The sequence below is a fragment of the Mustelus asterias genome, chromosome 7 (genome assembly GCF_964213995.1).
Source record: "Mustelus asterias chromosome 7, sMusAst1.hap1.1, whole genome shotgun sequence".
NCBI classification, from domain to species: Eukaryota; Metazoa; Chordata; class Chondrichthyes; order Carcharhiniformes; family Triakidae; genus Mustelus; species Mustelus asterias.
In genome coordinates, this window is record NC_135807.1 from 127,424,223 (window position 1) to 127,451,929 (window position 27,707).

Genomic DNA, 27,707 nt, shown 5'->3' on the forward strand with positions numbered 1-27,707 from the left:
TTTCAACACAATAATTCTTTTCACAAAGTAGGAAATCAGTTTGAAGACATGGAAGGATATGCATCTTTAAATAGGGGAATAGCCACAGGACAAACATACAGTCAGATTTGCAACCAATTTTTTTTCCCATTTCATTAACTGTTAATCCGTAATGTTCACATTGAAAATACTAACAGAGAAGTGATACTGAGCAAAATACAACTCCAAACCAACAAAGTAGATGTAGATACAGCAATATAGCTTTTGTCATTGCGGAGTTTGGTTCAAAGATCAACAGACTACCAAGTTACTTTGTGAACTGTTCTATAGTTTCTGATCCTACTTTGGGAAGTAGTACAAAATAGCAATAGTAGTTCTGATGAAACAGTGTCAACCTGAAGTACTAACTCTGTTTCTCTCTCCCCAGATGCTAGCTAAACAACCTGTTGAATATTTCCACTCCAGTATTTTCTGTTTTTATTTTATATAATCACTATCCAGTGGGCTTTGTTGTAAACCGTAAATGTTTAGATAATAGGTTTGAATCCCAGGTTGATTTCAGTTATGTAACTCTCCATGGTTAAACAGCTGACACTTATGCATGACAAATGGCTGCCTGGAGAACTACTGCTGCTATGGAACTGTATCCAAGCTTATTATTGGGCAGCATGGTGGCACAGTGGTTAGCACTGCTGCCTCACAGTGCCAGGGATCCGGGTTCGATTTCCAGCATGGGTCACTGAATGTGAGGAGTCTGCACATTCTCCCCGCGCCTGCATGTGTTTCCTCCAGGTGCTCCGATTTCCTTTTGAAAGACGTGCTGGTTAGGTGCATTGGCCATGCTAAATTCTTCCTCAGTGTACCCGAACAGGCGCCGGAGTGTGGCGACTAGGGAATTTTCACAGTAACTTCATTGCAATGTTAATGTAAGCCTACTTATGATACTAATAAATAAACTTTAAACTGTTGATCAACTAATTGTCAGGCTGGCAACTCTCTGCAACACAGATATAGTTCAGGCCCTGTGCACAAACCCCATTTACAGCATCTACCAGGGGTTACAACTGTCCTTTCTAAATCTGTGAAAATATATTAAATTTGAATACAAATATAGTAGAGTAAAATAAACATTTATAAATCATTTACATCAAATAGCTTATGTTATTCAATGTTAATCAGGGTATTAAACCGCTTATAATAAGAAAACAGTCCCAATAAATCAGTCCTGTGCAATGATTGAGACACTTTTCAATCAACATGTTTAATACTTCTGGTACTCTTTTTTTGTAGCTTGTGATGCAATCCCCAAAAAGTTTGAACATATAATTTTGTAAAAAGCACCAGTGCATAAGACAAACCTTCATCCCTGTCAACCTTCCAAATGCATGTGGGACACAAAACCCTAAAAAGTGGGACATACAATCAAACAAGGAGCAGGAGTAGGCCATTCAGCCCTCACGCCTGTTCCACCATTTAATAGGATCATGGCTGAGCTGATAGTAACCACAAATCTGCATCCTGTCTACTTCTGATAACCTATCCCTGCCTTGCTGATCAAGAATCGGTCCACCTCTACCTTAAAAATACTCAAAGACTCTGCTTGCACCACTTTTTCAGGAGGAGAGTTCCAAAGACTCCCAACATTCAACTTTTTTTTGCCTCATCTCCATTTTAAATGGGTGACCCCTTATTTTTAAAGTGACCCTGAGTTTTGGATTCTCCCACAAGAGGAAACATCCTTTCCACATTCACCCTGTCAAGACCCCTCAGGATCCTGTATGTTGCAAACAAGTCACCTCTTGCTATTCTGAATCCCAATGGACAGAAGCTGAACCTGGCCAATCTTTCCTCAGATAACAGCCCATCCATTCCAGGTATTATTCTGGTAAACCTTCTTCCCACGCATTTACATCCTTCGTGAAATAAGGTGACCAATACTGTATACATTATTCCAGCTGTGGTCTCACTAGTGCATAAGCATGACCTCCCTGGCTCTTGTATTCAATTCCCCTCACAATTAATTATAACATTCTATTTGTTTTCCGAATTCCTTGCTGTCTCTGCATCCTAGTCTTTTGTGATTCATACACTAGGACACTCATCTCTTGGCAGCTCAGAGCTCTGCAACCTCTCACCAATTAGATAATATGCTTCTTTCTTATCCTTCTTGCCAAAGCGGACAATTTCACATTTTCCCATGTTACACTCCATTTGCCAGATCTTTGCCCACTCACTTAACCTATTTATATCATTTTGGATCATCCATAGGTCCTCTTCACAACTTACTTTCCTACCTATCTTTGTGTCATCAGCAAATTTGGCAAACATTCTGTCTTCAAAGTCATTTATATAAATTGTACAAGTTAAGGCTCCAGCATGATCCCTTGTTACATCATGCCAACCTGAAAAAGATCCATTTATTGCTACCCTATTTCCTGTTAGCCAGCCAATCATCTATCCATGTTAATATGTTATCCCTGATAGTATAGGGCCTATATCCTGAGCTTTTATTTTCTGCAATAACCTTTGTTGTGGCACTTTATCAAATTCCTTCTGGAAATTTAAGCACAGGACATTACCCATTCAGTACATGCAATATTGAAATTTAGTTTACATCTCAATCTGTTCACAAAACAAAGCATTGCACGACACTGAGTTAAATGTAAATATAATATAATACTATATTATATTGCAATAATAAGTAAGCAAGGTGTAACTCTGTTGTAAACATAGGTTTCATGAAAGGAAACCCGTCACCATTCAGGACAAAGCAACTTACTTGATCAGCACCCCAACCGTCATCATAACCTTTCACTCCCTCTACCATTGGCGCAATGTGGCTGCAGTGTGCATCAAGGCTTCCTCAACAGTACCTCCCAACCCAGTACATTTCAGTTACAGTGATTACAGTTTGTGGAACATGGTTTGCAAATCAAAAATGAATTTTCTGATTGAAGGTAGTATAAGTGATAACTTGTTCGGAGATTGGGGCTACTGACCTTTTATATAAGAGTTTATACCCTTGAATGCGCAGAGCCCAGAGCCATGTAAATACTGAAGTAAAGGAGATTATATTTTAGATTTTATTCACTGCAGTGCTTTTTGTCAAACACTCAAAAATACCAGTCAGTAACTGTGACAGCTCTTTGCCTTTGGTTACTTTCCATATGTGTCACTTTCTCTGTTGTTCTTTCACCTCTGTCACTTTCGCTCTCTTTCAATTTGTTGGCTGATTACACACATGTATAATAACCTGTTGCCCAGAAAGTGAAGGGCAGCAACCATGTGGGATTACCACTCCCCCAGATTCCTCTCCATGTCACATACCACCTTGACTTAAATAAGTAATTGTTCCTCATCCTCACCGTGTCAACAACGTGGAAGTCCCTACCCAACAGATTTGTGGGAGGATCTTCACCACATCGACTACTGCAGGTCAAGAGAAAGTTCCTCACCACAACCTTCTCAAGGGCAATTAGCAACAGGCAATAAATGCTGGTCTTGCCAGTAACATCCTACAAATAAATAAACTAAAGGAACACTAAAAGCCAGTATGAACAAAATTTAATAAATCAGGGCAAGTAGAATTCTAACATGAAATGAATCAATAAAAGCCAATATAGGATTTAGTCCTCCAAGCTTAGGACAGGTGCATTCCAGCTTTCCCTCTGTTAGTGCACTCTTTCATGCACTCATTCCTCTCTCCCATTTTCCATGCCAGGTTGAACCAACTGCTTTGATACATCAGCCAACCAACAGGTTGAGAGAGAGAGAGAAAGAGGAGAAAGCAACAGAGTTAGAGCAACTGGGACAGAAGTAATACCAGAGAAAGAGATGCACAAGGAAAGTAACCAAAGGCAAAAAGCTGTCACAGTTACTGACAAGTATTTTTGAGTTTCCCAACAAAAAGCACTGCAGCTGGACGTCTGAATGATTTCAACTAATCTAAAATGTAATCTTCTTTGCTCCAGTATTTACATGGCTCTGTGCCCTTCATATTCAAGGTTACAAACTCTTACATAAAGGTCAATGGCCCCAATCACCAAACAAGTTATCACTTATACTTCCTTTGATCAGAAAATTCCACTATCAATAATCACTCTAACTGAAATGTACCGGGAACAAACAAAGAGCTGCAAAATTCATTCTTCCAAGTACAGAACCGTAAGTACATTATGGTTGTCACTGAGTAATCTGTTCTCTACATTTTGTGCTGGTTGTGAATATGATTCACTTTGCAATCAAAGACTAAATGCACATGGGCACTTTTAACTAATCTTATTACAAAGAAGGATTTAAAAGAACTAAATGTAATCATGGAGTTCCTAGAAAAAAATCTATAGCATGGTAAACAGAATGCCTGCCAAATAATTCAATGCACACAACTTCAGAATCACTTGAAGCAAATGACTCATTCTGAGTCACACTGCTTTTTTTTCTGGCATTTATACCGCTTCCAGGGATCCAAGTTAATATTCAACTCACTGTAAATTCAGCAATTTGTGAAAACAGTGGTTTCTATTACACTTTCTAAAGTTTAAGCAGGCTGTTTACATTAAACCCCTGCAACCGAGCCTGTTTTACTTAGTGCAACATTCTTGCTCAGCAGTCGACAGATGCCAGAGCAACTCATGGTTAATGGCTACCAAAACTATCACCTCGCTGAAAAATATATCAAACCACTCCAAGGTACACAAGCAACTAATAGCCAGAGGTACAGGTTTTACGTTTCCATGTCATTGAGAACCCAACAGGTCAACACTGCTGTTGGCACAATGCAAGTAAAATGTAGAACAGATTTTGACAATTGTGTTGGAAGGAGGTACTTTTGAACAAGAAATATGAAGGTGACACTGCTGCCCTGGTGCATGGTGCCAGAGCTGGGTACCCAACATGCACTGAATGCACACATGCTGCCCTTGAAGAGTTAGTGATGCCACAATCAGCTCCATGTGCTGCATGTCAAGACTATCAAATATTTATTGCTTTAAGTCTACTTAATTAATGGCCAATTTATTAGAACAAATATTCAACATACTGAACTGCTGGTTCATGATAAAGAGGGAAAATAACTAGGTTCACAGGACACTACAATACAATTTATATTATTCTGAAGAAACAGTCTTGTTGGGAAAGCAATACTGCATTCATAGAATCATATAAAATTTACAACAAAGGAGGCCATTCAGCCCCTTGTATTCGTGTCAGTCAACATTCCTAACACTAGAATTCTCAAATGAACTTCATAAATTGATGCATTACGCTATCTAGTGTTTATGAGAACATAAGAAATAGGAGCAGGAGTAGGCCATCTAGCCCCTCGAGCCTGCCCCGCCATTCAATAAGATCATGGCTGATCTGAAGTGGATCAGTTCCACTTACCCGCCTGATCCCTATAACCCCTAATTCCCTTACCGATCAGGAATCCATCTATCCGTGATTTAAACATATTCAACAAGGTAGCCTCCACCACTTCAGTGGGCAGAGAATTCCAGAGATTCACCACCCTCTGAGAGAAGAAGTTCCTCCTCAATTCTGTCCTAAACTGACCCCCCTTTATTTTGAGGCTGTGCTCTCTAGTTCTAGTTTCCTTTCTAAGTGGAAAGAATATAGTTTATATTGATACTGTGTGAACTACACTTTTTTATGGAAAAGAAAGTCACAAAACTCTAATCTTAGGAAAGCAGCGGAAAGAAAGAAAAAGGATATCCAAAAATTTGGACTGCAAGTGTCAATTGAATACCAAGTGTAGGTCAAAGCCTTTCCACATAACGGAAGGAGATAAAGAAACAAAGCAAATCTAAAAATAATATGGAAACAAAAATACTGTGGCTGGTGAAAATCTAAAATGAGAGAAATTGCTGGAAAGCTGTTATAGTGAAATAAGAAATTTACAAATGGATATGCATAGGTTAAGAGAATGGGACAAAAATTGGCAGATGGAGTTTAATGTGGATAAGTGTGAGGTTATCCATTTTGGTAGGAAAAATACAAAGGCAAATTGTTATTTAAATGGAAAGGAACTTCAGGATGCTTAGGTGCAGAGGGATCTGGGCGTTCTCCTGCATGAATCGCAGAAAACGAGCATGCAGGTACAGCAGATAATAAGGAAGGCAAATGGAATCTTGGCACTTATTGCTAAAGGAATAAAATATTAAAGTATTGCTGCTGTTGTACAAAGCATTAGCGAGACCACACTTAGAATAGTGTGTTCAATTTTGGTCCCCTTACTTGAGGAGGGATGTAGTTATATCACAGGTGGTTCAGAGGAGGCAGTTTAGGCCTAATACTCACTGGAGTTTAGAAGAATGAGAGGAGGTCTAAATGAAGTATACAAGATGATAAGGGGGATTGACAAAGTAGACAAGAAGAGGAGGTTTCCTCTTGTAGAGCAATCTAGAACAAGAAGACATAGTTTTAGGATAAAGGGTGGCAGATTTAAAATGGAGATGAGGAGATATTACTTCTCTCAAAGGATCGTGAGTCTGAAATTCACTGCCCCAGAGCGTGGTGGATGCCGGGACATTGAGTAAATTTAAGGGAGAGATAGACAAATTTTTAATTAGTAAGAGTTTGAAAGGCTATGCTGAACGGACAGGAATGTGGAGTTGAGGCCAAAATGAGGTTAGTCATGATCCCTTAAATGGCAGAGCAGGCTCAAGGTGCTAAAATTGCCTACTTCAGCTCCTGGTTCTTATGTTCTTATATTCAGCAGGCCAGGCAGTGTCTGTGCAAAGACAAACACAGTTAACATTTCAGGTCAATAACTTTCCATCAGGACTGGAAAATGTTAAATATGTAACAGGTTTAACGAAGCTCCTGATTAAACTGGATCAAAGTGCACTGAAATAATTCAGTCCCCAATTTAAAGTCATATACTCTAGATTTGTTTTCATGTAATATCTTGTTTTTATATTATTTATTACTAAATATGGCACTTTAGGAAGGAGAAGTAGAATTGATTAGAGCAAAGGAGTTTTACTCGTAGCAGCAAAAGTAGTAAGATTTTGTCAACAGAAGTGTGCCCAGATTTATGGTTTTTAGTATATTTATAATATTTTTCTTTATAATACTAAGATTCTTGGGCTGTTAACTTTTTGAGCACAGGCTATCAGGATAAATCGTATTATGAATTATCACACTGTTTTCCAGAGGTGCCATGCAGCAGGGCCAGATGCTTTACGACTGTGATGAATGAATAAAAAAAGTTAAGGAAAATAAAGAACCGATAGTTTTTTTTAATTTCCTCATGGGCACTGCTAGCAAGATCAGCATTTGTTACCAAACTCTAATTGCCCTCAAGAAGCAGGTGATGAGCCGTCTTCTTGAACCACTGCAATCCATGTGGTGTATGTGTTCCTAAAGTACTGTTGAGGGCGGTTTCAGGATTTTGACCCAGCACAAATGAAGGACAGCGATATAGTTCCATGGTGTGCGATCTGAAGGAAACTTTCGGTCATGGTGTTCTCAAGCATCTGCTGTCTTTGCTCTTCCAGGTAGTGCAGATAATTCAGTCCATCCATCCAAAGACAGTTTATATCCAATTCTGGAAAAGCCCAGTGTCTCTTAAATAATTTCAAGGTCTTCTTTATTGACCACTAATATCTCAAAAGTCCATTCCATGTTGCTTTTAATTCAGGTCAGTCTTAGACATCATTTTTGGGATCTGTGGCATCCTACATTCTTCTTAAATAGAATCATAGAAACCCTACAGTGCAGAAAGAGGCCATTTGGCCCATCGAGTCTGCACTGACCACAATCCCACCTAGGCCCTACCCCCATATCCCTACATATTTACCCGCTAATCCCTCTAACCTACGCATCTCAGGACACTAAGGGGCAATTTTAGCATGGGCAATCAACCTAACCCGCACATCTTTGGACAGTGGGAGGAAACCGGAGCACCCGGAGGAAACCCACGCAGACACGAGGAGAATGTGCAAACTCCACACAGACAGTGACCCAAGCCGGGAATCGAACCCAGGTCCCTGGAGCTGTGAAGCAGCAGTGCTAACCACTGTGCTACCGTGCCGCCCCCATAAATAATGAGTGTCTTGCTTTTGTGACAGCCTTACATATGCTTGGATAATAGTAGGGCCCAAGTGTAACAATAGCAACCTCTTGTGACCAGAATCGGATAGCTATGCCTTTTGTATGTATCTATTCGAAGCATGCAGATAGATGGAGGAAGCATGGAATGAAATGTTAAGCAAGTTTATTTCACATCATGAACGGAGCAACTTTGCCTTTTGACACCCAGATTTATGGTTTTTAGTATATTTATAATATTTTGGTAGATTTTATAAGATAAAGTAGCCTGCTTGATTAGCACTCTATCACTTTGAACATCCTTCAATGTTTTACAAATTGTTCGGTGTATTTTTTTTCCCTCTCTTCTACAATGCACCTTGGGGCATTAGAGGACACCGTACAATGTCAAGTTGCTTCTACCTGAACCGGATTTGGCACTGGGTCAGTTACAACTGGCATTTCTTTGAACAAATTGAAATTTCTACGGGCAGGAGCTTTAGAGGGCAAAAGATGACAAAGACATGGATGAGAATTTCACCAACAATGACGGCTAGGTAAAATCAAAGCTAGACAATATTGATAAAGTAGAAAAACGTTGTCTAGGTCACAGAATAAATACAGGGTTTGAACCACAAGAGTTCAATCACAGAATGTACATCTGCCCATCATCAGGTTTAACCTGAGAAAACATCCTTGGACAGGGATGGATTTGGAAGATGGGTCATGGTTTTTTTTGATGGGAGCTGAACAGGATGACTTATAAACCTCAAGTTAGAAAACTCTCAGTGGTGTTCGTGTAATCAAGGATGTGGAGAAAAGCACAGCTAGATTCCACCTGCATTTTATTGGAAACCAATATCATGCTGAAAGAAAGCTTTGCAAAGAGGTGGCATGTAGTACAATCTGTGATAGAAAGCTATATTAGTACAAGAATTTTATATTTTATACAAATGACTTGGATGAAGGGACTGAAAGTATGGTTGCTAGATTTTCTGACAACACACAGAAAGTAAGTACATTGTGAAGAGGATGTAAGGAGGCTACAAAAGGGACATAAATAGGTTAAGCGAGTATGCAAAAATCTGACGAATGGAACATAGTGTGGGCAAATGTGAAATTCTCCATTTTGATAGGAAGAATAAAAATGAACCTTATTATCTAAATGGTGAGAGATTGCAGAGCTCTGAGGTGCAGAAGAATCTGAGTGTCCCAGTGCATGAATCACAAAAAGCTAGTATACAAGTACAGCAAGTAGAAAAGCTAATAGAATGTTATCGTTTAATGTGAGGAAAATTGATTATAAAATTAGGGAGGTTATGCTTCAATTGTTCAGGATATTAGTAAGACCACATCTGGAATAGTGTGTACAGTATCAGTCTCCTTATTTAAGGAAAGATGTAGAAGCAGTTCAGAGAAGGTTTACTCGACTAACACCAGGAATGGGCAAGTTGTTTTCTGAGGAAAGGTTGGAGAGGTTAGGTTTGTATCCACTAGAGTTTAGAAGAGTAAGAGACAACTAGATCAAAACCTTTAACATCCTGAGGGGTATTGACAGGGTGGATATGGAGAAGATGTTTCCTCCAGTTGGAGAATCTAGAGGTAGGAGTCACTGTTTAAAAATATGGGAACAATCATTTGAGACAAAGATGAGAATTCTTTTCTCTGAGGGTCATGAGTTTCTGGAACTTTCTTCCTCAAAAGCAAGTGGAAGCAGAGCTTTGAATATTTTTTAAGGCAGAGCTAGATACTTGATTAACAAGAAGGTGAAAGGATATCAGAGGTAGGCAGGAATGTGCGGATGTTACAATCAGATGAGCCATTATCTTACTGAATAGTGGAGCAGGCTCCAGAGGCCGGGTATGTTCGTAAGAAGAAACTTGTAGTCTATTTTCTTATGGTTTAAGCATTAAGACAGCAACAAACCATTCTGTAGTACAGTGACCTTACAAGATACTTAACAACAGGGTTTCAAAGTCAGTGTTATGGAGAATCCTTATTGAATAATGATTACCAATGTTTATATGGATATGCTTCACACGAGAACTGCAGTTGCCTACATAAAAGAGGTCACACATAACACATGCTGCTTTTGCCTCCAAAATTCCCCCAAATATAAACTCTCTTCAGGAACATTCACAATCAAAGAAACACCAAAGGCAATTACTTCAAAAGGGGCATTCATTGGTTACAACATGTCCTTGAGAACTTCACAGGAAGAGAAAAAATTATAAATGATATTAAAAGAAAATATTGAGCCTTTGGTCTCCTGCACTTTGAAATTATAAACCAACTAGTGGAACGCACTGTGAGAATGAAATTGCAAACTAAATCTGCTGTTTCTGAGATGCTTTGATCGTCTGCCCACTGAAACCATGAATTAAAAAGAATTTAACATTTTGTTCCTTTCAAGTAAAGTTCATGAATTATATTAGTTCAAAGAAGACAAATGCTCAAAATGTTAGGGAAAAGTTATTTAAACTGAAAATTCCACTACTATAAATTAATAGCCTGCATTAACTAAAATAAACCAAACATGCTCACCAAAATCACTGAAACCTAGACACTGCATCATAGATGTCAGCATCATTAATAACCTTTGCTTAAAATAAAACTTTTCTGTCTTCTGTCATATTTGGGTCAACAAGCTTAACCCACCAGTGTTAAGCTTGCTGACCCAAATATGTCCACTTCTTCAACATTTAAATACATGCTCTTTCCTTCCAGATTTGCTATTTTCTACTTTTCTCCAATTACAATCTATCAAAGAAATTCGAAGGAAGCTGAAAGAATTGAGTCATGAAGTTGAATCCTGAGAAAGTGAGTATCTGAATTCCACAATGTTCAGAATCTTTCTCCATGTTGCATCTGTTCGGTGTCACCTTCCGTACCAATGCTTCCAATATATCTATCCATTTCCTCAAATGTGGATCTCCCTGACCCCCACACAGTGGTTACTTTGGGGTACCAGAGGTCCCTGTGTCCAACCCATTTCCAATAATTCAATTCTCATCACGTTCCCTTCTTCCAAGGACCACAGTAGGGTTCCCCTTGTTCGCACCTTCCAACCCATCAGCCTTCACATTCAAGATCATCCTATGCAAATTCTGCCACCTTCAGTGAGATACTGTCACCTTCAGTGAGATGCTGCCACCAGACACATTTTCTCCTCAACTCCTCTTTCAACAATCTGAAGGGACCGTTCCTTCCACGACACTCTGGTCCATTCATCAACTACTCCCACCAGTCCCTCAGCTTCCAACAGTACCTTCCCATAGAAGTGCAGAAGTTGCAACACCTGCTCTTTCGCCTCCTCCCTTCCTACCATCCAGGACCACAAACACTTCTTCCAGATAGAAGTGATTTACTTGTACTATTTTCAAGGGGGACATTATTGATACCAAGCTTTATTGGTAGGTTTGTTGGGTGGGTGGGTGGGATTTCTATTATCTTCTTTTGATTGGCATCAGCTGGAGACCTGGACTGAAAGACGGCAGATGGAATTTAACCAGGACAAATGTAAGGTGATGTGATTTGGAAGGGCTACTGCAGAAGGAAAGTAAATGGTAGAGCCTTTAGAAATATTAGCATACAGAGAAATCTAGGCGTGCAGATCCACAGTTCCCTGAAGGTGGCAACTCAGGTGGACAATGTGGTCAAAAAAGCATATGGCACACTGGCTTTCATCAGTCAGGGCGCTGAGTATAGGAATTGGAAAATTATGTTGCAGCTATACAAGACTTTGGTTAGGCCACATTTGGAGTATTGTGTACAATTCTGGTCGCCACACTAACGGAAGGATGTTGATGCATTGGAAAGGGTGCAGAAGAGATTTACCAGAATGTTGCCTGGTTTGGAGAACATGGGCTATGAAGAAAGGTTGAACAAAGTTGGATTGTTTTCATTGGAGCGTTGGGAGGATGAGGGAGTTCTGATAGAAGTTTACAAGATTCTGACAGAGTTCAATAGAATGGATAGTCAGAGTCTTTTTCCCAGGATCGAAGGGTCAATTACTTAGGGGCATAGATTGAAAGTGAGAGGGGAAAGTTTAAAAGAGATGTAATGGGCATGTTTTTCACACAGAGGGTGGTGAATGCCTGGAACATGTTGCCAGAGGAGGTGGTGGAAACAGATTCTATGAAAACATTTAAGAGGCATTTGGATAGATACATGAATAGGCAGGGAAAGAGGGATATGGGCCACATAGAGACAATAAAGTATTAGATTAGAGAGGCATCTGTGTCGGCACAGATTTGGTGGGTTGAAGGGCCTGTTCTTGTGCTGTACTGTTCTTTGTTCCCTCCACAATCACCAATCTTGGATTTGTTGGTGCAATGTTCAGGAAATAATTCACCAATATAAGGCAAAGCAACACATTCAACCCTTTATGCAATGCAATGGAACAAAAATGGCTCACAATTAAAACAATACACATATGCTGCAGTTTGCAACAGAGAACATCTTACAGAAACTGTTCAGAGAAGATAGAGTACTCTACTATTGTATGCAATGCCACTCAGTTAATTATAGCATCTCAATTGATTAAATTTTTGTTCCAATCAGTTACAAACGTCCCTGAGTGACACAGTGCAACATCATACAGAGTAAAGCATCTATGCTAACAATGCGCATCAACAGAACCACATTGGGAAGATTTCAATGCCTTGTTAATCTACAAACATCTTTTTTGTAGTATTTGCAAAGGCAGATTATTTGCAGTACGGGTAATGAGCATGGCATAATGCATTAATATTTCCACATTCTTTCTGTTGATTTGCATGAGTTGAACATATCTGTCTGAGATGTCCTGCACCTTCAGAAGCTATCTCACTAAGAGATTCACCATTCATGTACACCAAAGTGAACTTCCCATATTTCTTTCCTCATATTGACTAAACTTGCTAGAGAAAATTAGAGTTTGTTCACTCTAATGCATGCACCATTTTAACAGTATGATTTACTACTAAACAATGTTTCTCACATTGAAAATTAACTTTTAGAAGCGTGTAACCTCATTCTTTAAAATTTTGGGGGGGATTTTAAAAAAGAGTAAATCATCTTATCTTCTATCCCTCACTTAAGGAAAGTTATCCAAATTTTCAAAACATAAACGAAAGCTTGTATCATTACAAATTAAGTTGCAAATGCCACATTAAAAGTGCCACATGGTACAACGTCCAAATGAGGGATTTAAAAAATTATCAGCTGCCAAATTGCTTTCCATTAACATTTTTTCTTGTTGTTAAATCAGTTTTTGGATCTTGTTTTAATTTTCCATTCGAAAAGCTGCCGTGTTTGCAACTTTAATCAGGATTACCTTAGTCACTGGAAGATCTATCCTCTGACCATCCTGCTTCAAGTGACTCTTCTCTCTGCCTCTTACCCAATTTTCCATCTAATTAGGCTTATTATGGACCATCAATAGTCCAACCAAAGGTTAAAATGAGACTTTTAATATGAATATGCATAAAAACAATGGTGATCTCCTTTGGCATCATCGTGACACCGAATGGGGGTGTTTTGTGGCTTTCAGAGAATGCCAAGGAATTGAAAAATGGGCTGAAGTACTCAGAGCAGGCACTAAATTAATGGAAGAAATGTTAAAATATTTGATATGGGCTCGAGTGTGTGAAACATAGCTCCAGCCCCAGCACTGGAGAGCACTGGAATGGTTAACAGCTTGGGCAGAGTATGCCTAACACCCAGGCTGGAAAGTTCAGGGAGAGAAAAGAAAAATTGAGAGCTATCATGAGTGCGGAAAACAATTACTTTTTTTGTCGTTACAAACAATCCAAGTGAATTAGCGTAGATCAATGTTAGATAGTCATTAACTTGCAATACGGCATACGAATGACAGATGGAAACAAAAATGTCCAGATGATGGAAAGCTAACTAGATGGACTGTGGTCTTCTAATTCAGCAATTTTTATGTTCCAATGCTTACTGAACTGCTATGTGTTCATGTTTTACATTTTTATTAATGGTATGTAACTCCTTTAACAAGTGTAACATAATGTTAGATTTCCAACATGAGATTATAAATTGCAAACAATGATACGGATGTTTTAAATACAAAAACACTTACCTTGCTTTTTCATCTCCTTCAGTTGACCTTTAAAGTGTATATATTTATCATTTTTGATTAGATCTTCATCTTTGTTCAGGCTTTTCAGCTCATTAAACCTTTTATCTACTAGTGCTTTCAAGTCAGGCATACGTTCTGGTCGCTCTTGGTTTATCTAGGAAAGAGAAAATGTATTCAATAATAATGAGTAAGGTAGTTTTTACACGTAGTCATATGAATTTAATCTCCTTTAATAATTATCTGCATATAATCAGCACTCACACACTATAGGCCAGAATTCTGGCATTGTTGTATTCTGCCGTCAATATATCACTGATAAATTTTCCTGCGTCTACCATGACCAACAAGCAATCAGTCAATTTCTTCCTCATCAGTCAACTTCTTAGGTCTCAGTTTTTCAAGGTTTGGCAAGGTCACTGGTTTGTCATCTTTATAGTAATTAGATGCAATTATAAAATGCAATCCATAAAACTCTGGTACAAATTCCTCCATATCCTATCATTTCAGGCAATAAAAACAGAATTTAACTAACAGACTGCAATTTCCAAATGTCGTAAATTTTTGAATCCTGTGGTAATAAAACTGGAAATTAAAATGAAATTCAATTTACCATAAATCTGAAGAATTGTTGACTGGTTATTTTATATTTCCTTCATACTTCAATTATTCACTGATCTCGAAGCAAAATCCTTCTTCCCAAACTCAATTTCACAGAATACTACAGTGACAAAGAGGCCCTTTGGCCCATCGAGTCTGCACCTACGCATGAAAGGTCCTGACCTGCCCACCTAATCCCACTTGTGAGCACTTGGCCCATAGCCTTGAGTGTTATGGTGTGCCAAGTACTCATCCAGGTACTTTTTAAAGGACATGAGGCATCCCGCCTCCACCACCCTCCCAGGCAGTGCATTCCAGACTTTCACCACCCTCTGGGTAAAAAAACTTTTCTTCAAATCCCTCTAATTTCCTAAACCTCCCACCCCTCACTTTTAACTTGTGTCCTCTCGTAACTGACCCCGCAACTAAGAGGAACAGCTGCTCCCTATCCATCCTGTCCATGCTCCCCATAATCTTGAACACCTCAATTAGGTCACCCCTCAGTCTTCTCTGCTCCAGAGAAAACAACCCAAGCCTATCCAACCTCTCTTTATAATTTAAATGTTCCATCCCAGGCAACATTCTGGTGAACCTCCTCTGCAGCCCTTCCAGTGCGATCACATCCTTCCTATAATGTGTCGACCAGAACTGCACACAGTATTCCAGCTGTGTCCTCACCAATGTTCTTTACAACTCCATCATGACTTCTCTGCTTTTGTAATCTATACCCCGATTAGTAAAGGCGAGTGTGCCATATGCCTTTTTCACCACCCTGTTAACCTGCCTTTCCGCCTTCAGAAATCTACGGACAAACACGCCAAGGTCCCTTTGTTCTTCGGAACTTCCCAGTGTCAGACCTTTCATAGTACACGTTCTTGTCAAATTACTCCTTTCAAACTTTATAGGATAAAATTTCATCTGCCACTTATCCGCCCATCTCGTCTATATCTTCCTGTATCCCAAGACGCTCAACCTCACTGCTAATCACCCGGTCAATCTATGTGTCATCAGCAAACTTACTGATCCTACCCCCCACATAGTCATCTATGTCATTTATATAAATGGCGCACAATAGGGGGCCCAGCACAGATCCTTGTGGTGTGCCACTGGTCACTGGCCTCCAGTCACTGAAGCAGCCATCTGTCATCGCCCTGTCTCCTACCGTGAAGCCAATTATGCATCCACCTCATCAGATCACTCTGTATCCCATGTGCATTTGCCTTCTTAATAAGTCTCCCACGTGGGACTTTGTCAAAGGCTTTGCTGAAATCCATGTAAACTATATCAACCGCACTACCGTCATCTACACACTTGGTTACATGCTCAAAAAATTCAATCAAATTTGTTAGGCATTACCTCCCTCTGACAAAACCATGCTGACTATCCCTGATCAAACCTTGCCTCTCCAAATGGAGGTAGATTCTCTCCTTCAGAATCTTCTCCAGTAGTTTCCCCAACCACAGACGTGAGACTCACTGGTCTATCGTTCCCCGGCTTGTCTCTACAACCTTTCTTAAATAGTGGGACCACATTAGCTGTTCTCCAGTCCTCTAGCACCTCCCCGGTGGCCAGGAAGGTAATAAAAATTTCCATCAGGGCCCTTGCAATTTCCTCTCTCACCTCCCACAACAGCCTGGGACACAATTCATCCGGACCTGGAGATTTGTTCACTTTAAGCCTGCCAATACCTGTCAATCCCTATGACAATTTGCTCTAGGGCCTCACAGTCTCTCTCCCCGAGTTCCATAGCTACCTCCTCATTTTCGTGGGTGAAGACAGATGTGAAATATTAATTTAACACCCTACCAATGTCCTCTGCCTCCACCCACAGATTTTCCCCTTTGTCTTTAATGGGCCCTATTCTTTCACTATTATACTCCTCCCATTGGTATACTTCAAGAATATCTTAGGATTTTCCCTACTTTTACCAGCCAAGGCTTGCTCATATCCCCTCTTTGTTCTCCTAATTGATTTCTTAAGCTCCATCTTGCACTTTCTGTACTCCACTAATGCCTCCGCAGACTTACTTCTTTTATACTTGTTAAAAGCCTCTCTTTTCCTTCTCATTGTATCCTGAATGTCTCTGGTCATCCATGGTTCTCTGGATTTGTTACACCTTCCTATTGCCCTAGAGGAAACATGTTGGGCCTGTATCTCCCCATTTCATCTTTGAACGCCACCCTTCCCATCCTTCCCCCCTCCTCCCAACCCCTCTGTAGATTTCCCCACAAGTAACTTGTTCCAGTCTACCTTGGCCGGATCCTGCATTATTTTGTTAAATCTATTCTCCCCCAATTTAAAACCTTTTTCTGCAACTTGTCTATTTCTTTGTCCATAACAAATTTGAATTGAACCATGTTATAGTCGCTAGCACCAAAATGCTCCCCCACCAACACATCAACTACCATTCTGGCTTCAGTCCCCAGAATTAGGTCCAGCACCGCGCCATCCCTTGTTGGATGCTTTACATATTGACCCAAGAAGTTTTCCTGTATACATTTTAAGAACTCTACTCCATCTAAGCCCTTAAAATGATGGCCATCCCAATTAATTTGTTTTGGTTCAGTATAAACCATTAAGAATAATATTTAGAACACAAGCATAAAAAAATCTATTCTAGAACAAAAATACAAATATACTCATAACTACACTTAACCCATAATTCTACCACTCTACCAAACAATAGAAAATGGTGGGCAGGGCAGGGAGAGAATGGAGGGGAGGCAGGAAGAGGACACTGATGGATAGTGGAATACTGGATGAGGAGGAGAGAGAAGGGGGTATCACAGAACTGTGAAAATTTAGGTAACCGGAACACAGTATTTGTGGGCAATACTCACACAGTTTCAAAAATGGTGCCAATTTAAGCTCTCTGTCAGGATCTACCCAAACCCATATCAATATAAAAGGCACCTCAGAACTGACAGCTGCCTGCACTGACTGATAAAACATCAGAACATGGCCAACTAGAAATTATGTTAAAATAATGATCTGGAGTCTCTTGACCTCTTTGCTATATTTTCTTGCTCATATAGAATCCCTACAGTTCAGAAGGAGGCCATTCGGCCCATCGAGCCTGCACTGACAACAGTCCCACCCAGCCCCTATTCCCGCATATTTATCCTGCTAATCCCCCTAACCTACACATGTTGGGACACGAAAGGGCAATTTAGCCTGGCCAATCAACCTAACCCGCACATCTTTGGATTGTGGGAAGAAACTGGAGCACTCGGAGGAAACACTCGCAGACATGGGGAGAACGTGCAAACTCCACACAGACAACCGCTGTGCCACCGTGCTCTTTCCATTCTCTCTCTCAATTCTTTTCTCCCTCAAATGCACTTCTTAACAGTCAGCCTATCCAAGATTACTGCCCAAACTGCTTCTCCCATCACTAACCATCAAAGGCTGGTACCCAAACCTCTCTCTTTGCTTCCTGTGTTCTAAGGCTACCTCTCTTCCACTTCTTTACCTATTGCACAACCTCCACTCTTACTTTGGTAAAACAGGAGTCTGAGTATTCTTTAGCAGTAAACTACCTGACCACAATGAAGAGAATGAGTACCAAACTTCTGCCTGGCACATCCTGAGGACTTTGATTTGCACATTCAAGCATAGCCACTTCATCCACCATAGCTATTTGCTTCCAGACGTACTGCAATAGCTCTCTACCCCAGGACTGATGTAGATTTGCATCTGCAAAAGGAACAAACTAATTACAAACACTGTGGGTGAAACGTGGAAGAGGAAGACTAGAATCTCTTGAGAGAGTGAGAGACAGGATCTCAATGAGATTGGCTGACATAAGTGTTTACTGGCATCTGGAGGGGGCAGTTGTTAGGAAATCCGTGGAATTTGTCTTGGCTGAATCTGTCATCTATTGTGCAATGTGGTGTATTGTATCACAATTTGCCTGTTAATTTACATGTACCCCATATTAACTCAATGTTAATGTAGAAGATTGACATTGTAAACTTTTATTTTTCTGACCTTGAGCAGTAAAGTTTATTTTTCTTTGTTCAAAATTTGTGAAATCTTGTGGTTTTATTCTCTTAAGTGTGTTGAATCTCAAACTTTGTCCACTTTAATGAAAAGTTATTAGTCATAATGGGATCACACCAAGAACTTGTGGGTCTGGTCTAGGATCTTAACAGTACTAACGTGTTGTAACTATTCCCCTTATGAGCAGTTTAGAATTACTTCCTAAACAAAACCTTTGGCTTCAAAGTTTCACGTGCATGCCAAGCTAAAGCTTGGAAGCCTCAGAACCCATATTTAGATCTTCTGTGGTATTGTTTGGGAATGCAACTAAAATGTGTAGGGATTACAGAGAACAGAATTAGGGTTTCAACCACAAGGCTTTGCTACAGTCCAGTTATAAACATCTGAGTGTTCAGTCTGACCACAAACAGAGGTGGCTGAAAGATTCAAGTGCCCATTACCCATGCAACATTGACACTGGCATTATGTACAATACCAATCCAAAAAAAAAAATCAACTGACACTCTCTGATTTACTTGAACACAGATCAACAAAATCTGAATAACATAATAACTTTGGTACACGGGCGCATGTTTTATTAGAAACTAATTATGAATAACTAAACTACTTGTTGCTCCAGAAGGTGGTGCTCTGCTAGATCTTCTCAGTATTAAAGGTTCACACACAATAGCTGCTTTTGTTCAGTAAATGAAAAACCCGATTGCAAAATCTAGCCGTCAGGTTTCCAGAAATTCCTCAAAATGCCTTCCAAATTCTTTTTTTGTTGTCCAATGTTTTTTGTGCAATCATTGAAAGTTCTAAGGTCCGAAGCAAGAGGTTCCAAAAAAAATAAAATCATTGCACAGCAGTAATCATCAAACTTTTGTCAGCAATGCAATAGAATACAGGACAGAATAAATCAAAAGCAACTAGATCGTGCTCTGCTCAAACCACACATGGAATACTGCTTTTAGCTTTGGTTGCTAAGACACAAGGGAAACACTAGACTGTGCAAACAAAAGCCACAAGGCTGAAATCTAACGTCAAAGATAAGCAATATCAGGAAATGATTTGGAAATGTGAGCTTTCCAGCATGGAACGGGAGCATCGGTGAGGTGATCTTAAAGCCAGTTAAAATGTGGTTAAGGGAATGGAGATGGTAAACTTGGAATATTACTTTGATTAACTAAGGGATAATGAAAAGGGAACAGAGAATAAAACTCGCCTCTGCCGTTTACATCTAGCAGATGGATCTGGGTGTCCTAGTGCATGAATCATAAACGGTTGGTACACAGGTGCAGCATGTAATCAGCAAAGCTAATAAAATATCATTTATTGCAAGGGGAAGTGAATACAAGAGTAGGGAAGTTGTGCTTCAGTTATACAGGGCATTGGTGTGACCACATCTGAAGTACTGTGTACAGTATTGGTCTTCTTAAGGAAAGATGGAAACAGTTCAGAGAAGGTTTACTAGATCAATACCTGGAATGGGCGGGTTCTCTTATGTGGAAAGGCTAGACAGGCTAGGGTTGTTTCTGCAAGGAGTTTAGAAGAGTAAGAGGCAACTTGATCAAAACATACAAGATCCTGAGCACAGGGAAATCTAGAACTAGGGGACACTGTTTAAAGATGAGGATCGCCCATTTAAGACAGAGTTGAGGAAAAACATTTTCTCTCAAGAGGTTGTGAAACTTTCGAATTCTCTCCCTCAAAAGGTGTTTGAGGCAGAGTCTTTGAATATCTTTAAGGCAGAAGGAGATAGATTCTTGATGAGTAAGGGGATGAAAGGTTATTGGGGGAGGCAGGAATGTGAAGTTGAGGTTAAAATTAAACCAGCTATGATCTTACTAAAAAGTAGAGCAGGTTCGAGGGACCAAGTGGCCTACTCCTATGTTGTGCCCTGGATTGTTTCTATAGCCTGATGCACAACTCTGTATAGATGCAGGTATCATGGATAGTAACCCACTATTCAGAGACTTGAGCTCTGGTCATCTGCTTGCTGGGAGAGATTCAAATTAGTAAAATTAGGACTGACATACATAGAAATATACATAGAAACCAGAAGCAGGAGGATGCCATTCGACCTTTCGATCCTTCTCCACCATTCATTATCATGGCTGATCATCAAAGTCAATATCCTGATCCCCCCTTCCCCCCATAACCCTTGATCCCTTTAATCCCAAGAGCTATATCTAATTCCTTCTTGAAATCACACAACATTTTGGCCTCAACTACTTTCTGTGGTAGTGAATGCCACACACTCTGGGTGAATAAATTTCTCCTCACCTCAATCCTAAAAGGTTTACCCCTTATGCTCAAACAATAACCCCTAGTTCTGGATTCCCCGACCATTGGGAACATTCTTTCTGAATCTGTCCTGTCTAACCCTGTTAGAATTTAATAAGTTTCTATGAGATCCCCTCTCACTCTTCTAAACTCAATGAATACAATCCTAAATGACTTAGTGTCTCCTGCCATCCCAGCAATCAGCCTCGTAAACCTTCGCTGCACTTCCTCCAATAGCAAGAACATCCTTCCGCAAAAAAGGACACCAAAACTGCACACAATACTCTAGATGTGGCCTCACCAACGCCCTATACAATTGCAATAAACATTTCTCAAATCCTCTCACTATGAAGGCCGACATACCATTTGCCTTCTTTACTGCCGGCTGTACCTGCACGCTTACTTCCAGCGAATGATGTACAAGGACACCAAGGTCTCGCTGAGTATCTACCTCTCTCAATTAACATCCATTCAAATAATAATCTTTCTTCCTATTAATGCTACCAAAGTGGATAACATCACATTTATCCACATCATACTGCATCTGCCATGCATCTCACTCAGTCTACTTAAATCATGCTGAAGCATTTCACCATCCTCCTCACATCTTACCCTCCCACCCAACTTTGAATCACATGCAAAATCGGAGATAATAGGGGTGATTTTCCCCCCCAAAAAACTAAGTGCCCAACAGGCAGGAAAACTGGAAATTTTTCTCGCTCATTTTTTGGGAGTACTTAGTTTCATGAATCACAGAGTACCTCAGGGGGATTCATGCTGTAAGTGGGGGATGGGACTTCATCCCGCTGGAGAGACCGGCACCTGCGCACTGAGCTAGCCACCACACATGCGCCAATCTGTCAATGGCAACCCCCCTAATTGCCAGCCTCCAACCCCCTCACACCCACCATCCTGATCACCTGCCTACCCAAACCCCCCGCCCCACCCCACAATCACCCGCCACCCAGCCCACACACTCCAATTGCCGGCCTAACCAACACCCACCCCCCAATCGCTGGCCTACCTGACACCTACGGGCCAGCTTCAATCACCAGCCCCCCTTCGCCAGCCCCAACCCCCCAATGTGCAGCCCGATCTCACTGCACTCCCACCACCCCCTCCTCCCCCAACCCCCCCTGATGTGCAGCCCCGATCGCCTCCTCTCGCTCTCTCCCAACGACCCATTTGCAGAGGGTCCCCACCTCCACTGATTGGTCCGGCCCTCAGTAGGCTCTGCTCCCTCTGTCCCTGACCCCTTGGCACTTCCTGGCACCCAATGGGCAATGCCAGGGTGCCCAGTCAGCAGTGCCAAGGATTAATGTGACTACTGTCCCAGGCTTGCTAATCATATTGAAATTGACATTTCAATAGGGTAATCAGCTTTGTGCTGATTTGCGGCACGAGGCTGATTACATTGAAAAACATTGCCTGGGAGAGCTGGTCACAAGTCCCGCTACAGGCCCCCCGCTTACATCTCCTGGCCCGTTGCACTACTTGAGCAGTGTAGCGGGCCGAGAGAATTGTCCCCAATACATTTAGTTCCCTCGTCCAAATCATTAACATGATAACATGAACAGTTGGACTCCCAGCACAGATCCCCGCGTTACCCCACTTTCACTGCCTGCCAATTGGAAAAAGACCAATTCATTCCAACTCTTTGCTTCCTGTCTGCTAACCAGTTTTTTTATCCAACTCAAGACACTACCTGCAATCACATGTGCTTTAACTTTACATAGTAATCTGCTCTGCGAGACCTTGTTGAAAGCCTTCTGAATGTCTAAATAAACCACCGGTTCTCCCTGGTCAATTCTGCTAGTTACATCCTCAAAGAGTTCCAGTAGATCTGTCAACTTTCCTTTTGTAAATCCATGCTGCCTTTATCTGATTGCACCACTGCTTTCCAAATGCTGTGCTATGAAATCTTCAATAATAGACTCTAGCAACTTCCCTACTACTGACATTAGGCTCAGTAGTCTATAGTTCACTCTTTTCTCTCTACCTCCCTTTTTGAATAGCGGGCTAACATTAGCTACCGTCCAATCTGCAGGAAACATCCCAGAGTCCAAAAAAGTTTGGAAAATGATCACCAATGGATTTACTATTTCTAGGACCCCTGCAATTGCCACTTCCTTAAATACTTTGGGAAGAAGATTATCAGGTCCTGGAGATTTATCCACCTTCAATCCCATTAATTTCCCCAAAACCATTTCTCTATTAATACTGATTGCCTTCAGCTCCTTTCTATAACTTGTGTTTCTCAAAACCTCTGGTACATTTGTCTTCCTTTGTGAAGACAGAGGCAAAGTATGAATTTAGTTCCTCAGCCATTTCTTTATTCCCCGTTATGAATTCCCCCATTTCAAATTGCAAGGGCCCACATTAATTTTTGTATTTTTTTCCTTTACCTATAGAAACTTTTACACTCAGATTTTATGTTGCCCACTTGCTTACTTTCATACTCTATTTTGCCATTCTTAATCAATCCCTCTGCTGAATTTTAAACTGCTCCCAATCTTCAGGTCTACTGCTTTTTTTTGCCAATTTGCATGTTGCTTCTTTGAATCTAATACTATTTCTAATTTCCCTTATAAGCCACCGTTTGACCACAGTTCCCTTTCCACTCCTGCACCAAATAGGAATAAACAACTTTTGGAGTTCACCGATTGTTTCTTGAATGCATGTCCACTGTCCTTCCTTTCAGTAAAGTTTCCCAATCCATTATAGCCAACTCGTGCCTTGTACCATCATAGTTACCTTTATTGAGAATCAGGACCCTGGTCTCAGAATAAACTACCTCACTATCCACCTTGACAAAGAATTCTATCATATTACAGTCTTATGGTCACTGATCCCGAAGGGTTCTCTCTCAACTAGGTTGCCAACTAATCCTTTCTCATTGCACAATACCCAGCCCGAGATGGCCTGTTCCTTTGTTGGAGCCCCAATGAATTGTCCAGAAAATCATCCTGTAAACACTCCAGAAATTCCTCCTCTATTGTACAGTGTCTAATTTGACACACCAAATCTATATGCAGATTCAGATCACCCAGAACAATGCAACTACAGACACACACACAATTTGTTAACAGATGTAGTCAGAGCCTGACCAAATTTTCAGCTCCATGGGACACTTGAATGAACCATAAAGTAATTTTACTGAGTTATTTTTCAGAATAATTATTTGCTTGCTGCAGTGCTATACAAGTTCTATATCTTGCTATGCACAAATGATGCAAGCAAAGGAATGGCAAGATTTTAGTAATTCGGTTGGCTAATTTGTGAATGATAATATTGAAAAAAAAAGGTATTCTAATTATGTGATTTTCTGTCGATTACTTATTAATAAGTAATTACAGTTATTTGAATTAATCTCATACTTGTCCTATGGACATGTGGCAGCTGGAAGATGAAAAACCCTGGGACACAGGACATCTGGATTGTGGTGCTTATGAAAGATATGATCATGACTAATATATGCTAGATCCAAGATTTATGATTATGTTGGTAGATCCACAGGGATACCTGGAAAATAGCATTTGTCAGCTGCACTAGCACGTCTCCACAATGGTTTCATCTCATTTTAGCTGCATACACCTGAACCATGATCAATAGCATAACAGGGAGACTGGCATCTGGTTACCATCTTCCCATCCTGGAAATAGGTCCTGAACAAATCTATCTTTACATCAAAAATATGCAAACCCTGATTTCAAATATTACATTCAGCAGCAGTTTTCCTAGACCTGAAGCACAAAAGAAGAACATGCAGAAATTAATTCAATCAGACACAACATAAAAAGCAACAGGGCAGTATTACAATAATTCCTGGTTGTAACATCAATTTGCAGATTATTTGCCATTTACAAGAACTAATTAATAATGTCGGGTTTCTGCCATCTTAAAATGGCAGTTGTTTGATTTCTGTTTCGTTACTATTTAATGAAACTGCCTAAATCACACGCCAAACACCACTTCGGGCTACTGTATTGTGAAAACCAACGACATAATTAAATTCCTGTCAGAAATAAATGACCTGTTTTTTTCTGACATTTACAAGCAATTAAAATAAACTGTTTAGATTTTGTCTGCTTTACTTAAGTTTCCAGTTAGCTGTCAGACCGCCGATTATTTCCAACATTTTCTGCTTGCTTGCAGTTTCTCTTTCTCTAATTTACCTGTATTTCTTTTCACATCTTTAAATTTAATTAAGTCGCAATATCTCTCGTTTTGCCTCTATTGGCTCATTCTAATATCGTAGTTGTCATCTAACCAACTCCTTTTTAGCCACCGAAGCACTTGAAGTCATTCTGTTTTGTCTCTTGTGTGTATGTACAAGGTTTTCTCTCCTTCCCTTTTAAACACAGTTGATCTATAATATTTTCCAGCTGTTGTGTGGCATCCACAACCTAAATTGGGGAGGTGATGGCCTAGTGGTATTATCACTAGACTATTAATCCAGAAACTCAGCTAATGTTCTGGGGACCCGGGTTCGAATCCTGCCACAGCAGACGGTGGAATTTGAATTCAATAAAAAATATCTGGAATTAAGAGTCGACTGATGACTATGAAACCATTGTCCACTGTTGGAAAAACCCATCTGGTTCACTAATGTCCTTTAAGGAGGGAAATCTGCTTTCCTTATCTGGTCTGGCCTACATGTGACTCCAAAGCCACAGCAATGTGGTTGACTCTCAACTGCCCTCGGGCAACTAGGGATGGGCAATAAATGCTGGCCAGCCAGCGACACCCATGTTCCATGAATGAATAAAAAAATGCTCTCTACAAGAGGTGCTAATTGATCTGTTGAACATTTCCAGAATTCGCCCCTTTTGCTTTCCCTGTGGGAAATAAACTCAATTCTGAGTCTCCCGTTAAAACCCAGAGATCTACCATTATTCATTTTGTTCTTTATTGAAATTTCTCCAATGCATCCATTTTTCTGCAACTATGTTCATAACATCACCAAGTTAACAATGAGTTGCGTGGAGTTTTAATAAGTCATTTGGACTGCTAACAAGCAGCCCTCAAAATACTTTCCAATCCTTCATTAAACTTACCGAGTAATGGTTTTATATCAACTGGACACTATCAGCAAATCACCAACGAGTTCTGACAAAAACTCCTCCAGACTTGAAACGTTAGCTCTCTCCACTGATGCTGGCAGACCTGCTGAAATTTTCCAGCATTTTCTGTTTTTGTTTCAGATTCCAGCATCCGCAGTAATTCTCTTTTACCATCAGCAAATGGCCAATTATCAGAGCCAAGTCATTTATCTGCTAGCTTGGCGACAGACTCTACCTCATTGCTGCACATTCCAATGTTCTTTAATCTGCATATCTCCACATTAAAACATACACAAAGTAGACACATCTGCAGCCCTCAGAAAGCCTGATCTGTGTATAATATAAATGCAGAAATGTTATAGTGACATTGTATGTTCATGTTAAGATAAAAATAGCTCCTTGGTGGGAAGCAAAATACTAAGAGTAGACTTGGACTTCCAACTTGGAAGATAAACAATAATCCCAGGTTTTCTTTGGAAATAAATACAGACTGTGATGAACCTGGAAAGTTGACGCAAGGTCAACTAAGACTGCCTAGAACATGAGCATAAATAAAGCTGGCAAGGCTGAATCAAATATAGAACAATTAATAACAGAAAATGCTGGAAAACCTCAGCAGCTGTGGAGAGAGAAACAGTTAACATTTCAAGTCAGTACGATTCTTCGGAGCTTCTTCATTAACTTCTTCATTAAAAGTTCATTAACTTTATTTCTAAAATAAATAATATTGATGAGATATCTTACACATTCTAGAATACCACCCATTTCAAGTTAAACTCTGCAATTCTGAGAGATTCTTGTAACACAGATCAAACATTTAGATGTTTGGCATTGCCAGAAATCCCTAATTAGTATGCTATGCCAGCCTGCCATAGAACAGCATACAAATTGTGCCATGGCTCGAGTGATGACATAACCACCCAGAGGAGAACTTTGATAACAAAAAATGCTTATGTCACTATCATAATTTAAAAGGGCAGAGTGAACTGGAAGTATGATGTTTTCTGAAAAAAATTAAAATAATAGCTTCTAACATATATCTTTCAAGTTAATGACATCTTGGAAAAATATACTGCAGTTAAATTGATCGCTGTGATATGTTAATAATGGTCCTGTTCCTTGAGTGTTATGCCCTTGTAATGTTTAACAATATTTATGATCATATCCAAATGAAGCTTGTGAATTTTAAGAAAGTTTCGAGGGAAGTCAAGAAGGGTTGGAAGTAAGGTCAAAAAAGTGATTGAGAACTTTTGAAATAGATTCTTGGAAGCAGAAAGCAGATGTTAGAGGGTTTAAAATTAGTCAGACAAGCACAAGTAAACGACTGCAAAGTGTATCTCACCAATTAATATAATTGTTTACGTTTCTCAGCATAGAGATCAGCCCAGTATAACAGCATAGACCACTTACAAAGAGAATGCTCGAAGGAAAACCCCCAACTACATGCTGCAGGTTTCCCCCAAAGCTGGACCATCCCAGAGGATGACAAAACTGCCTAATGCCACAGCATGATTTCCCACTTCAGTGGGTTGTTATACACAACTCGAATAACTAATTCCAATTAATCCCTTGTACCCCAATTAGGGTAATTTGAATTTTGCATGAGACTATAGAACTTTGGACAAATTGGAGTTTGTGCAGAGTAGAGCTTTAAGGTTATCAGAGAGGAGTTGGAAAATCGTGTAAAG

The 27,707-nt window shown here is 40.1% G+C and overlaps 1 protein-coding gene across 2 annotated transcripts in view; it reads right to left on the reverse strand.

Annotated features, from left to right (window-relative positions):
• The window catches only part of nsmce2 (NSE2 SUMO ligase component of SMC5/6 complex), a 167,395-nt gene that overhangs the window by 89,281 nt on the left and 50,407 nt on the right, over nucleotides 1-27,707 (reverse strand). For both annotated transcript variants that reach the window (XM_078216814.1, XM_078216815.1), the window contains exon 4: nucleotides 14,093-14,246. In XM_078216814.1, the coding sequence (XP_078072940.1) occupies nucleotides 14,093-14,246 (154 nt within the window). The remainder of the gene's footprint in view (nucleotides 1-14,092; nucleotides 14,247-27,707) is intronic.